Source organism: Penaeus chinensis, chromosome 19 (assembly GCF_019202785.1).
Source record: "Penaeus chinensis breed Huanghai No. 1 chromosome 19, ASM1920278v2, whole genome shotgun sequence".
Lineage (NCBI taxonomy): Eukaryota > Metazoa > Arthropoda > Malacostraca > Decapoda > Penaeidae > Penaeus > Penaeus chinensis.
Window position 1 is genome coordinate 9,079,723 of NC_061837.1, and position 12,666 is coordinate 9,092,388.

Genomic DNA, 12,666 nt, shown 5'->3' on the forward strand with positions numbered 1-12,666 from the left:
TGGCTCCAGCAATGTTTGATGAGCTGTTAGAAAGACTTGTTCCCAGGATAAGTAAGCAGCACACCTTCTACAGGGAGCCACTTCCGCCTGGGCTGAAGCTGGCCCTGACTTTGCGTCACCTTGCCTCAGGCAACAAGTATGCCTCAATGAAGTTTGCATGGAGAGTCCCTCACAACACTCAGTCCCTTGTGATCCGAGAAGTGTGTCAAGCCATCATTGACGAGTATGCCGACGAGGTGATGGTTTGTCCAAGTACCCCTGAAGGTTGGAGAGCCGTAGCCGACAAGTTCTTGCAAAGATGGAACTTTCCCCATACATGTGGGGCACTAGATGGGAAGCATGTCGCCATCCGAAGGCCGCCTAACAGTGGATCTATGTACTTTAATTACAAAGGATTTTACTCCATTATTCTAATGGCACTTGTGGATGCTGACTATAAATCTATCTGGGCAGATGTTGGTGGGGCTGGATCAGCATCAGATGCACAGATATATAATGCATCTGAACTGAAAGAATGTGTTGAGGATGGTACTCTGGGCTTCCCTGACCCTGAGCCTCTTCCCAATGACAACCAGGATATGCCTTACTTCTTCATTGGTGATGATGCCTTCGCCCTAAGAGAGACCATGATGAAGCCATACAGTCTTCGGGGACTGACAAATGAAGAACGCATCTTTAACTACAGGCTTTCTCGAGGTAGAAGGGTAGTGGAGAATGCCTTTGGCATCCTGGCTAACAGGTTCCAGGTTTTGCTCACTACAATGCAACAGGACCCCTCCACTGTAAAGCTGATTGTGAAAGCATGTTTGATTCTTCATAACATTATGAGGACCAGGTACCCAGGACTTCAGAACCAGTTGCTGGGTAGTCCTGAGAATGAGAACCGTGACTTTGTTTCAGGAGCTTCGCGAGAGGGACGTCACATGGAGGACACCCGTACAGCCAGTGGCCCTAATACTGCCTCCAAGAAGGGAAAGATACAGAGGAATCTCCTGAAGCACTGGGTTAACTCGCCAGCTGGTGCAGTTCTTTGGCAAAACAGAATGATATAGATTATAGACATTCACTTACCCATTTTTACCATTGCCATCATGTACCTACTTCCTTGCTATTTGATAAATGTAGAAAATAAAACACTAGTGCAGTTCAAAAATTTTACTATCCAATGAAGTTTCAAACTGACAAACTATGTCTAAGTCTCAACTGATAAATTGGCACAGCAAATTCTAATAAGTCGAAAGGCCACATTGTACTACAACAGACCACATGACTACAAATACACGAAATGAAAACTGCAACGTTTACAACTGATGACATGACAAATATGAGTACTGTCTATGGCACAAAACTGTCACTAGTTCTCTCATAGGTGTTGAGGGGTACTGATTTCCACACTAGGGTGCTCACTGGGGCTGCTTGTACCATCAAGGCCAGATAAGTCAAGCACCGCAGACAGCCCTGAAAGGTTACCAAAACTGTGACTGCTAGTGGCCGTTCCGCTGGGACTCTGCTGGGTATCTTGAGACTGCTTCTGCTGAACTTGCGGTTCTAGAGGCAGCTGGAGATACTGATGGACATAATCGGCCGTCTGTGACCCCCAGACCGATGCTGCAGGAGGCTGAGGCGTCCACATGTGGGGAGGGGGTTAACAGAGCTCCGATGGTGTTTTGTAACTTGTGGAAGCTGTGGGTGGGGCTGAAGGATGCTGCACAACACCAGAAACAGGCACAGCATTCGTGCGGATTGTATGCACTTCCTCGTCACTGTCTTCACTCATCAAATGGGTCAATATGGCGTTGATCTGTGTGCGGGCTTTCTTGAACTTCCGCTTTGGCATAGTTATGAGGCTGTCCCTGACATAATTGGCGAATGCTGCAGTTTCCGTTATGGATTCCCTGGGGTTTGCAAGAGCCTGCAGGAGCTCTCCCGACTCCTTTACCCTCTTTTGAAGGGACAGGAGAATGTCGTCCTCCTCCTGGCCACACCTCCCCTTTCGCTGGGAAGAGGACGAGGAACCTGGGTAGGGTGATCCGTTTTCTGCAGAAAGGTCGGCGCAGGCCTCCTCGGCTGCTTCTAGGTTGCCTCGATGAGCCACAATTGTTGCCTTGACCTGCAAATATGACAACTGTTAGTAAAGAACAACAGCAATAGGTTGCCTCGATGGACCAGAATTGTTGCCTGGACCTGCAAGTACGACAGTTGTTAGGAAAGAACAACAGCAATTCTAATCGCACTGAAATTGATGTGCAGTTTATTTTGTACTTACACTCTTAACTGGCTCTGGCCGATGTTTGACAACTGCCCTCAAGAACTCGAAACTTTGCAATATCCATTGCTCTCTCTCTGTGAAGTCTGGCGTTCCATCCCCACTCTTCTTCTTCTGAAGACGTGTGTGGGCATCCCTCAGGGAGCGAAACCACCCTTGCAGATGATCCACTGTTTTTCCCATAATTTTAGCCTGATCTTCCCATAATTTGGTTTTCTTGTCAACACGTCTGTAGTCATTCTTCTTTACATTCCACAGTATGTCATTTTCTCTCACAAAGTCACACATTATCTGTTCTTCTTCAGGATCCAAACAAAACTGAGTCTTCTTGGCTCTCTTTTTCATATCATGTGGTTGTAGAGTAGAGGTCGATGCAGTAGAGGATGCGGTGGAGCCTGCAGGGTAGTCCTTGCAGCAACCTTTTTATGCAGTTGACATGCGTGACGTGATCGAGGGACGTACGTTACTCGATTGTTACGCTGTATGCTACTCGATCGTTACCTGTTAGTTCGTTCCTCACACGTTCCTCACGCGCTGAGTACGTTCCCCGATCGTTGTCTCATACGCTCTGCATACGTCGACAACGCGCCGAAAAACGTTCAGCGTACGCCACCGTTTAACATGTTTACCATACGCTAGCCATACGTTCTCTAAAACGTTAAGGTGTGACAGGTTCTTAAAGGCCAACGAACCTTCCATAAATACTAAATCACACATTAATTGTAAAGATTGAAGTTCCAACAAGCGAATCGAACACGTTCCCGGCTCGACCAATCAGCGACTGACGTCTCGTTGTTTACACTTTTCACAGTCTTGGAAGTTGAAAGCCTCGAGTAAGTTATGTTCCCGGGGATGTCACTTTAATTGAAGACGCGTTGTGTAGTGTGATGAGTGTTTTTGTGATGTATTATACCTTGCTCGGTATATGTTCAATTGGTAGTTTGTGGTACGCTGTGGTTTTGTAAGATTCATAGAAGAGCTCTCCTGCAAGTTATTTTCTACCTCATTTTTTTTAATGTAATGCCATTCTCAGTGTACAGTAGTTTTTTTAAAATTTCATTGTCTCCATTCATTACGTATGGATATTCATTACATTTTTCAATTTAAGATCTAGAAAACTGAGAAGCGTCTGATACATACATATGAAATGCAGACAAGCTCCTTGGAGGTACTTTATTTTACAGAAAGTGACTATGGGGGTATCAACAAGCTTAATTTTGCTTAATAGTGCCTGTTATATTTGTACAGAAGTGAGTTTCTGTGTCCCTTCTGGTAAATGGATTCATAAACTTGCTACTCTTTAGTAATAGCGGTAGTAACAGTAATAGTAGTAAGCAGTAGTGGTAGCAGTAGCACCAATAAACAAATAAACAGACAAACTGTTTGAATGAAAGTCTATTTGTGTTCTCTGCCTTAGAATGGTTCCCTTAGCCAGTTAGATCTGGGGGCCTCATGGTGTGTTCATGGACCAAAATCCATGCAAAGGACATAAAGTTCTAGTTGTTGGCACATCAAATAAGCTGTAGACATGAACAGTAATGCCACAAATTAAGGAGAATTCTTGTAGAAAAGGCCACTCACAGCCAAAGTTACTTGGTGCTTTTGAGTTCTAGCTCTATTTTGCCATGCATACTGAAGTGAAGGCCATGTTTTTTTGGGGGTAGGAGGGGTGGTGTTGGGGGGGCAGAGCCTCCATCAACTCTGTGGGCATGCCTAGTTACAGCAATTTAGGTTGATTAAAGATTGTGACCTGGAGTTGGGAACTTAGTCTCTGGCAAATGCATGTTAAGAATTGCCCATTTTTTTCATGACAGGATATCCACATCACCTGGATCCAAGGGACGAACTTAATTTTGGTTTGAACTGTCTTAGGATAGTTTCGTTAACCCCTTCCTGGTGGGTCACTCCTATAGGCGTCAAAACAAACCGCGCTCAAAGTCGGTGCGTTGCCATTGATTGCCAGAGCATAGTTTTTTTTGTTTTTTTTTTAGTTTTCTTCACCCGTCACCAAGGGGTTAAGCCTACTCTTTAGGTGGGCTGTAACGTCTCCTTGACTTCAGTCATGGCTTAACCCCTTCCTGATGGGTCACGTCTATAGACGTGAAAACAAACCGCTTGAAATATGGTGTGCGGCAGTACGCTTCGGCGGCACGCCAAAGCGCTCCGAGGCGGTGATTTGGCATGATGTACTGAACTCCTGTGCTCAAAGTCGGCGTGTTGCCATTGATTGCCAGAGCGTAGAGTTTTTTTGTTTTTTTTTAGTTTTCTACACCCGTCACCAAGGGGTTAAACAAGTGAGCATATCACAAATTAGAACAGATTTGATGCATGTGGCATGGAGGTACATGCTACCAAGAGAGGAATCTAGTCATGCCATGTTATGTTTACTTACGTCACTTGTCAGCAATTGGTTAAAAACAGAATAGAGAATACATTAAGATTAAAGCTACATGTCAAACTTAATTTTTGAAGGCCTGATTCCTAATTGACAAGTTGATATTGTCATTAGTTCTACTTATAAGGATTGACCATGCAATTGTGTAAGAAATGCAGTTAATCTTTACAGTATGGATGCACTAAGCCATGGCAAATTGAAGATGATATTCTTGTAGAGATCAAGAAGGTGCATTTATTGGGACAAGAAATAATCTGCTGACATGAATAGTAATGCCACAAATTAAAGGAAAAAGATTGTGGAAAACGCTGCTTACAACCAAAGTCCACTCGGCCACTCCCAAGTTTCAGCTGTATCTTGCCGTGTATATCGAGATGAAGGCAGTGTTTCCTGGGGGGTGTTGGGGGAGAGAACCCCCCAGCACCAGCAATTTAGGTTGTTTAATTAACCCAATGCCACTAGGGAAAATGAATAAAAAATGGGGAAAATGCTGTGCTCATTTTCTTTATTTTTTGTGAAATGTCTCTGCACATAGATGGCTCTGCTAGTGCCTAGCCACAAAAATTGTGACTTTACCTGATTTGAATTGGTGGGAAAAACATATTTTATTTACTATTGCTATGAATATTGATGGTGTTATTTTTATTATAAACATAATTACTATAATGTTATAAACTTTAGTAACAGCAAAATAAGATAACGTAATATATTTTCCTAAATCAAAGAAAAGGGTAAACGGGCGAGACAGGCAGTACTCGTAATTGACTCATTGGTGACTTACTACAAGTATAGCCATCTATGGGTAAAAACAAGCAAACAGGTAACTCACAGTGGACATAGCACGTACGTACACGTTATGCCATCAGCATTGGGTTAATTTTGTGATGTGGAGTTGGGGACTTAGTCTCTGGCGAGTGGCTTCATACTGTAAAGTATTACCAGTAATACTACAAAATTTTATCATTAGCATCCACATTGCTGGTTGTGCCAGATTCCTGTTGAGACCATCTTTTCATTGCTATATGTAATGGAAGTTGCATTCTTGAACACAGAAACCCTTGATTAAGATCATCAAGAGTCTTTCACCAGTCACAGTTGCCATATTTGCCTTCCAGTCTGTTTTGATGTAGAATCTAGAATTATCAGGACTATCTCATACAGTATAGTGCTGTCATGCTCTGGTCCTACGAGAGTTATAATGCATACATTTTCTACCATAATTTTTTGGTAGGTTAACTGGGGTTTTATATAGTAATCCAGGATTTTGATATTGCAATGCTTATATAAGCCATTTTTTCATCAGCATTATCAGTTTTGTAGTAGAATAATTATAGCATGTACTCAATAATTGCTCATTATATAGGTTATACCTTGACAAGACTGAAGAAATTGTATGTCATGTAATGTAATGCATGTATTAAACATGTCATTGGCTTTATCTGCATTATTATATACTGTGTACTTGCTAATTTTGTGTTGTTTGCATTCTTTTTAACAAGAATTTAAGTATGAGGTGAGATTTTTACCATACAGACATGTTCATAATAGAGAAGCATATGGAAGAACAAGAGGAGAAAGAAAACCTGACCCAGTTTGCATCTGGCTGGATGTTGTATATTTAGGAGTAATACTGTACAAAGCAGCTGTAACTTTAAAGTGAAAGACAGTAAGTCCCCAACTTATGGACATAATGGGGACCGAGAGGCTGTCTGTAAGTCAATTTGTTTATATGTCGAAAGTCGGGTCTCCATTGCCTTTTTTCCCATTGTTTTAAAGTTTTGTTTACATTAAGAATACCTGTGAATAAATCCCAATAAGTACGACATACCTTATATAGTACCTGTAATATGTAATGCTTTTAATATTATTTGATGGTGATTCAGGTAAAGCGAATTATGGCACAAAAATTGTCAGTACACGAGGACACGGTGAAGAAATGTTTTCATGTTTATGGCGGGAGGGCAGGGGAGTGATGCGCACAGCTGAGTGAGCGTGGCAGCGCCACGGCGTGAAAGACTCGTGAACTATATTCGCACCCGGGAAATTTGAAGTTTGCTAGCATCTTTCAAACAATTTTTGTTCGTATGTATGGAATGTGCTTAAGTCGAATGTTCTTAAGTAGGGGACTATCTGTATTATACACTGATATCTCCCACCCTCAATCTCCCTTGTTGCTGTTGTCATCCTTCTTTCAGTCTCATTAGCAGACATCCATGTGGATGTCCCAGGCTGGCAGGCTTTTCTATCCTGAGGAAATCCTTGATGATATCCATCTGGAAGTCTATCTGCTTCATCAATTTACCAAAGGCCTTGTGTACAGCCTGATGGTTGACTACTGGCTGGTCGGAGTTCTTCCCATGCTACCAGATGTTGGAATATATTGAGCAAGCTGGTCACCCTGTCTATCCTTACCATCCGTGTGTTGTACTCATTAATGCACCTGGGCTGCAGGAACTCCTTGTAATGCCTGTTTTTGGCACTCTGCCACAAATGTTGTTGACAGTCAAATAGGGTTTAAAAGCAATACTAATTACATCATTAGTTCTCCTGCCACCACAAGCACAACATGCTTGTGGTTTCATACCACACTTTCATTGTGACAAGTCTTTAGAATATGACACCTCTTCTCAGGATTATTTTTTACTGAATTGACCTTTCCATATTATTATTTTTTGCCTAATTGTTTCATTTGAAGATGACTGCTGTGTTTGATACCCATTCACCTAGACATTTGATGATACAATTTTTATTGTTATTACATTTACAGAAATGTTTGTTGTGAGGTGTATGCCTATATTGTTTTTACATTTTCTAATTTATTCCACAGCCTCTTACAGAAGTACAAAATGCGTGTAGATCTTGGATTAATCATCTTGTTGGCGGCTTGCTCAGTAGCTTCTGCAGAAGATGAAAAGAAGAAAGAAAAAGTAAAAAAACTGCAAATTGGAGTAAAAAAACGTGTGGACAACTGTACCCTCAAAAGTCGTAGAGGTGACCTACTACACATGCATTATGCAGTAAGTATAACAGAAATGTTCTTTTTAGATCTCATTTTTTATTTATGTATTTGAACTAATCAAAACAAGTGCATTTATTATATAGATTGCAAGATTAATAAAAACTGTTTTTGGAAATTACATGGTAACTGACAACAGAAGTCTTCATCAGCTATTTGTTAAATATGAAAAATGCTTTGATATTAGCTTAAATTAGTCTGCTGTTTATCTAAGTTTGGGGTCAATCATAATTATCAAAATTTTAAAAAGCAGACACGACGTACGCTTTTCAAAAAGGTAAAAAATGTTGATTATTTTCAACTATTGAATTTTCTGGTCAGTCATAATTACCTTTTCCACTGCTATGCACACAGAGCAATGTTGTACCAGACTATCAAATCATGGCATTTTTATTGGAAATAACAACTGTTTTGGGTACATTGTTGTTTGTCAAGTGTGAATTCTGGTTGAGTAAAATGTCTTCACATGGTTCCAGTTCATAACCTGGTCCCCAGGTGTCTTCAAGGGACACTTTATCAGACCACTCTGCACAACATAGTTGAGGACTGGTTGCTTCATCTATGCTCAAGGATTAACATTTTCAAAGAGTACTGTTTGCTCTTTTGAAAATGATAATTATGTATGACCCCTTAGTTATCTGTAAAAAGTTTGCACAATAGATCAGTGAATGAGGAAGAATTGCAAGTACTTGTTTGGAATAATAAAACAAGATTCAGAATTTGCTACTTTTTGAAAATCACCACTATTTTGTTCTCTTATATGTAATGTGATGGAAAAATAGGGGTATTGATTTTCAGTAGCGTATACAAAAACAAACTTGTTAATCAGTATTGCTTTTTAACCTAACGATGCTTGGATCACAAGAATACATTTTTTAACATTTATTTTATTTTATTTTTTTTATTATTGATTCTCATTACATGGGAAGTATGCATGGCTGACTGGACTTGTCTTTGGGCCCATATCAGACATGGCCAGTGTGTTGCAATTGCTGCACTGCACTAACAAAGAGATATGATTTGTTTTTGCATCCCTTGTATTCAAAATATTTGAATGTTTTTGCACATTCAGATATGCATAATATTCATTTTAGTCATTAGATTGAACAAGTTGCAGTCTGATTGTGTAAATGATGGAATATAGTTTTATTGAGGGATAAAAGTGGCATCTTCCTTCATTTTGCAAATCATCCCATGCCACACGGCATGGGATGTTTGGGGATGAGGGTACCTTGTAAAGAATAACATTAAATATAATGCTTGCGTCATGATAATATGTTAATTGCCTGTCTCCCAGAGCCTGCCCAAGTCAGCCATGATGTGAATGACAGCACCACAACCAAGTCAGCCATGATGTAAATCCCATATCATCTGGAGACTAAGGTTTAACCCCTTGGATCTGGGTGCTTCACTGCCAATATGTGGCCAAAAATCCAAGCATTAGGCTTACTTGAGTGGCCACTCTCACATGTTTGTAGGCTGAGCACACATGAACATTTTTGAAGTCAAGACCTCTTGGCTTCCCATTGGAATGTTATTAACACTCTTTCTGCATAAGCATTTTTTGTTTTTTTGCCACTTTCCAAAGTCTGTATTTATCATTTGATATGTTGTATCCAGACAGTAGTAGACTGTTTTGCTGGCACAGATTCCATATCACTTCTCTAAGTACTCCATAACTCAATGTAATGATTATAACAATAATTAACATCTTGTTATATGTATCCTTTATTGTTTCTGTAATGCAACCTGTGCCGCTGATCATGAAAATGGGAATTTGATCCCTAGCAGGAAATACTGTCTTCCCTGGAGCCAGCACTCTTCCAGCTAAAGGTCACTGATGGTGCATTCCATACTCGTTTACAGATGGAAATAATGCAAGAGCCCCTTCCAAAATGCACACTGTGTCTATTCATCTTCCAAGATGAATAGACACAGTGTGCATTTGTGCACTCATGGCGAGTCATTTCATCACCCCGGCCATTAGCCAAAATTTTCATGACATGTTCCTGTCACCCCAATCTCAGCTAAATTTTTTCTTGACAGATGGTCACATCATTCAGATCCAAGGGGTTAATCATCAATACTAGTACAACCTCTCTTACCTTTTGCCCAGATTTTTTTTTTTTTTTTCTTTCTTTCATTGCTATTAATGCTGTTAGTGTCAATGATGTTGATAACATCAATATTAACAGCATTGGGAAAAAAATGTATTTGTTTGTTTGTTTACCTTTTATATTTTCGCATATGATAATATCGATATTGATAACATTAAAAAAAAGGGGTGTGTGTGTGTGTGTGTGTGTGTGTGTGTGTGTGTGTGTGTGTGTGTGTGTGTGTGTGTGTGTGTGTGTGTGTGTGTGTGTGTATGTAAACATTTATTTATTTTTTGCCTTGCCTTCTTATTTCAGGGTAAGCTAGAAGATGGCACTGAGTTTGACAGCAGTTACCCTCGTGGCCAGCCCCTCACATTCACCTTGGGTTCTGGACAAGTGATTAAAGGCTGGGACCAAGGCCTCATTGGGTAAAATATGATTCTCTCTCTCTCTCTCTCTCTCTCTCTCTCTCTCTCTCTCTCTCTCTATCTCTCTCTCTCTCTCTCTCTCTCTCTCTCTCTCTCTCTCTCTCTCTCTCTCTCTCTCTCTCTCTCTCTCTCTCTCTCTCTCTCTCTCTCTCTCTCTCTCTCTCTCTCTCACACACACACACACATTCTCACTCTCTCTCTCTCTCTCTCTCTCTCTCTCTCTCTCTCTCTCTCTCTCTCTCTCTCTCTCTCTCTCTCTCTCTCTCTCTCTCTCTCTCTCTCTCTCTCTCTCTCTCTCTCTCTCTCTCTCTCTCTCTCTCTCTCTCTCTCTCTCTCTCTCTCTCTCTCTCTCTCTCTCTCTCTCTCTCTCTCTCTCACACACATTCTCTCTCTCTCTCTCTCTCTCTCTCTCTCTCTCTCTCTCTCTCTCTCTCTCTCTCTCTCTCTCTCTCTCTCTCTCTCTCTCTCTCTCTCACACACACACACATTCTCTCTCTCTCTCTCTCTCTCTCTCTCTCTCTCTCTCTCTCTCTCTCTCTCTCTCTCTCTCTCTCTCTCTCTCACACACACACATCTCACTCTCTCTCTCTCTCACTCTCTCTCTCTCTCTCTCTCTCTCTCTCTCTCTCTCTCTCTCTCTCTCTCTCTCTCTCTCTCTCTCTCTCTCTCTCTCTCACTCTCTCTCTCTCTCTCTCTCTCTCTCTCTCTCTCTCTCTCTCTCTCTCTCTCTCTCTCTCTCTTTCTCTTACACACACTCCTCTCTCTCTCTCTCTCTCTCTCTCTCTCTCTCTCTCTCTCTCTCTCTCTCTCTCTCTCTCTCTCTCTCTCTCTCTCTCTCTCTCTCTCTCTCTCTCTCTCTCTCTCTCTCTCTCTCTCTCACACACATACACTCACTCACTCTCACACACACTCTCACTCACTCATTCACACTCTCTCACTCACTCACACACTCCCTTCCTTCCTTCCTTCCTTCCTTCCTTCCTTTCTCTCCTTCCTCTTTTTCCTTCCTTCCTCCCTTCCTTCCTTCCTTCCTTCCTTCCTTCCTTCCTCTTTCTTTTCCTTTCTCTCTCCATTCCTTCCTTCCTTCCTTCCTTCCTTCCTTCCTTCCTCTCTTCCTTCCTTCCTTTCTTTCTTTCCTTCCTTCCTTCCTTCCTTCCTCTCTCTTTTCTTTTCTCTTTCCCTCCCTCCCTTCCTTTTGCTCCCCCTCCCTTCCTTACCCTTCTTTCCCTCTCCCTCTCTTCTCCCACCCTTTCTCTTTGAATGTAACATTTTGAAAAGTGGAGCTGTGGCTTCAGAGATGTGAACCAATCATTCTTTCAGAATGTGTGAAGGAGAGAAGAGAAAGCTTGTAATTCCATCTGACCTTGGCTATGGTGCCTCTGGTGCCCCCCCAAAGATCCCCCCACACGCAACCCTGGTCTTCGAGGTAGAGCTTGTTAAGATTGAGCGTAAAGAAGAACTCTGAAAGGAAGCAACAAACAGTTTGTATTATGATACACTATGATATTTTTCAATATGATGTAATTTGCTATCCTGTTTTCGAGGAAGTCTTTTACTGCCATTTAAAAAAAAAGTGAAACCTGAATCTGATGTATTTTGTTTGAATTTCATTAGATCTTTCTGTATTTAAGCAAGTTCACAATTTCTGAAGGATGTTATTCATTATTGTAAACGGTTTACATCATCTGCAAAATGAAGTGAATCCCATAACTGTCACCTGCACTAAATAAATTCTTTACTGAATTCAGTGTCTTTATTACTAATGTCCAATGGTGTTATTTTTCATCTGTAAGAAATATGTATTTTGTATATATGTTTCATTACATTATTGCAAATGATTCTTTTTTATGTTAATGTACTTTCTTGCATTTTTGTGCAAAGATTCATTGATATCTTTATATTGGGTGTATGCATCTTTACAAAATGTATCTTAAAGCAAACTTTTAATTGATTTAATGTAAAGATTTATAAGTTTTCCATGTTGTGGTCATGACACCTACATGACCCACCAACACAAGGCTTCATGTTGTTGGCACATGATATCATATGTGAGAATAAATGACTTATCTTTCCTGTAAAATTTGAAAAAGAGAGGATGATGAAAATAATATATTTTTTAAGACTACCACTACCTCAAATGACTTAAGGAATAGTTTACTCTACCATTAAATAGTTTGTTGATATATGTCATTCTACAAGAACATTTGTAGAGGAGAAGAAAACAGCTCTATAGCATTTCCAAATGCCTCACAGGAGGCCATGTTCTTTGTGTTCACAGTGAAACTTCCATTTTTCTGCCTGAGAACTGTTTATTTGTAGCATAACTGGTATAGCATTTGACTGACCTTGTTTTTGAAAGTTTTGATGGCTGAGTGTATGAATACTTGCAATAGCTTTGTACAAGATATTAAGATGTCAATCAGTGTTCACATAGTGATAAAAAGGACCACAGATAGATGGTTGTT

At 40.7% G+C, this 12,666-nt stretch overlaps 3 protein-coding genes across 4 annotated transcripts in view; 2 read left to right on the forward strand and 1 right to left on the reverse strand.

The window, feature by feature from the left end:
• The window catches only part of LOC125034901 (putative nuclease HARBI1), a 1,104-nt gene extending 52 nt beyond the window's left edge, over positions 1–1,052 (forward strand). The window contains exon 1 of the mRNA XM_047626948.1: positions 1–1,052. This exon is cut by the window's left edge and continues 52 nt beyond it. Coding sequence (XP_047482904.1) covers positions 1–1,052 — 1,052 coding nt within the window.
• Positions 1,053–1,140: 88 nt separating this feature from the next.
• Positions 1,141–2,822, reverse strand: LOC125035189. Its single transcript, XM_047627419.1, has 2 exons — positions 2,267–2,822; positions 1,141–2,110 (listed from the first exon to the last, which is right to left on the reverse strand). Exons 1-2 carry the CDS (start codon positions 2,609–2,611, stop codon positions 1,646–1,648), a joined length of 810 nt encoding a protein of 269 aa, XP_047483375.1. The 5' UTR covers positions 2,612–2,822; the 3' UTR covers positions 1,141–1,645.
• Positions 2,823–2,964: 142 nt separating this feature from the next.
• On the forward strand, positions 2,965–11,944 carry LOC125035190 (peptidyl-prolyl cis-trans isomerase FKBP2-like). Of its 2 annotated transcripts, none has more exons than XM_047627421.1 (4): positions 2,965–3,099; positions 7,489–7,678; positions 10,089–10,201; positions 11,522–11,944. In XM_047627421.1, the coding sequence occupies exons 2-4, from the start codon at positions 7,508–7,510 to the stop codon at positions 11,664–11,666; spliced, it is 429 nt and encodes a 142-aa protein (XP_047483377.1). In that variant the 5' UTR covers positions 2,965–3,099; positions 7,489–7,507; the 3' UTR covers positions 11,667–11,944. The 2 variants fall into 2 exon arrangements, with proteins under 2 accessions (XP_047483377.1, XP_047483376.1); XM_047627420.1 differs by lacking the exon at positions 2,965–3,099 and adding an exon at positions 3,120–3,212.
• The last annotated feature ends 722 nt before the right edge of the window (positions 11,945–12,666 follow it).

Excerpts from the sequence above, each read along its gene's own strand:
- LOC125035189 (XM_047627419.1), bottom strand. The coding sequence starts at position 2,611 with ATGAAAAAGAGAGCCAAGAAGACTCAGTTTTGTTTGGATCCTGAAGAA. Across the intron at positions 2,111-2,266 it reads GGCCAGAGCCAGTTAAGAGT|GTCAAGGCAACAATTGTGGC; the intron begins GTAAGTACAAAA and ends TCATATTTGCAG.
- LOC125035190 (XM_047627420.1), top strand. The coding sequence starts at position 3,154 with ATGAGTGTTTTTGTGATGTATTATACCTTGCTCGGTATATGTTCAATT. Across the intron at positions 3,213-7,488 it reads TGTTCAATTGGTAGTTTGTG|CCTCTTACAGAAGTACAAAA; the intron begins GTACGCTGTGGT and ends TTTATTCCACAG. Across the intron at positions 7,679-10,088 it reads TACTACACATGCATTATGCA|GGTAAGCTAGAAGATGGCAC; the intron begins GTAAGTATAACA and ends TTCTTATTTCAG.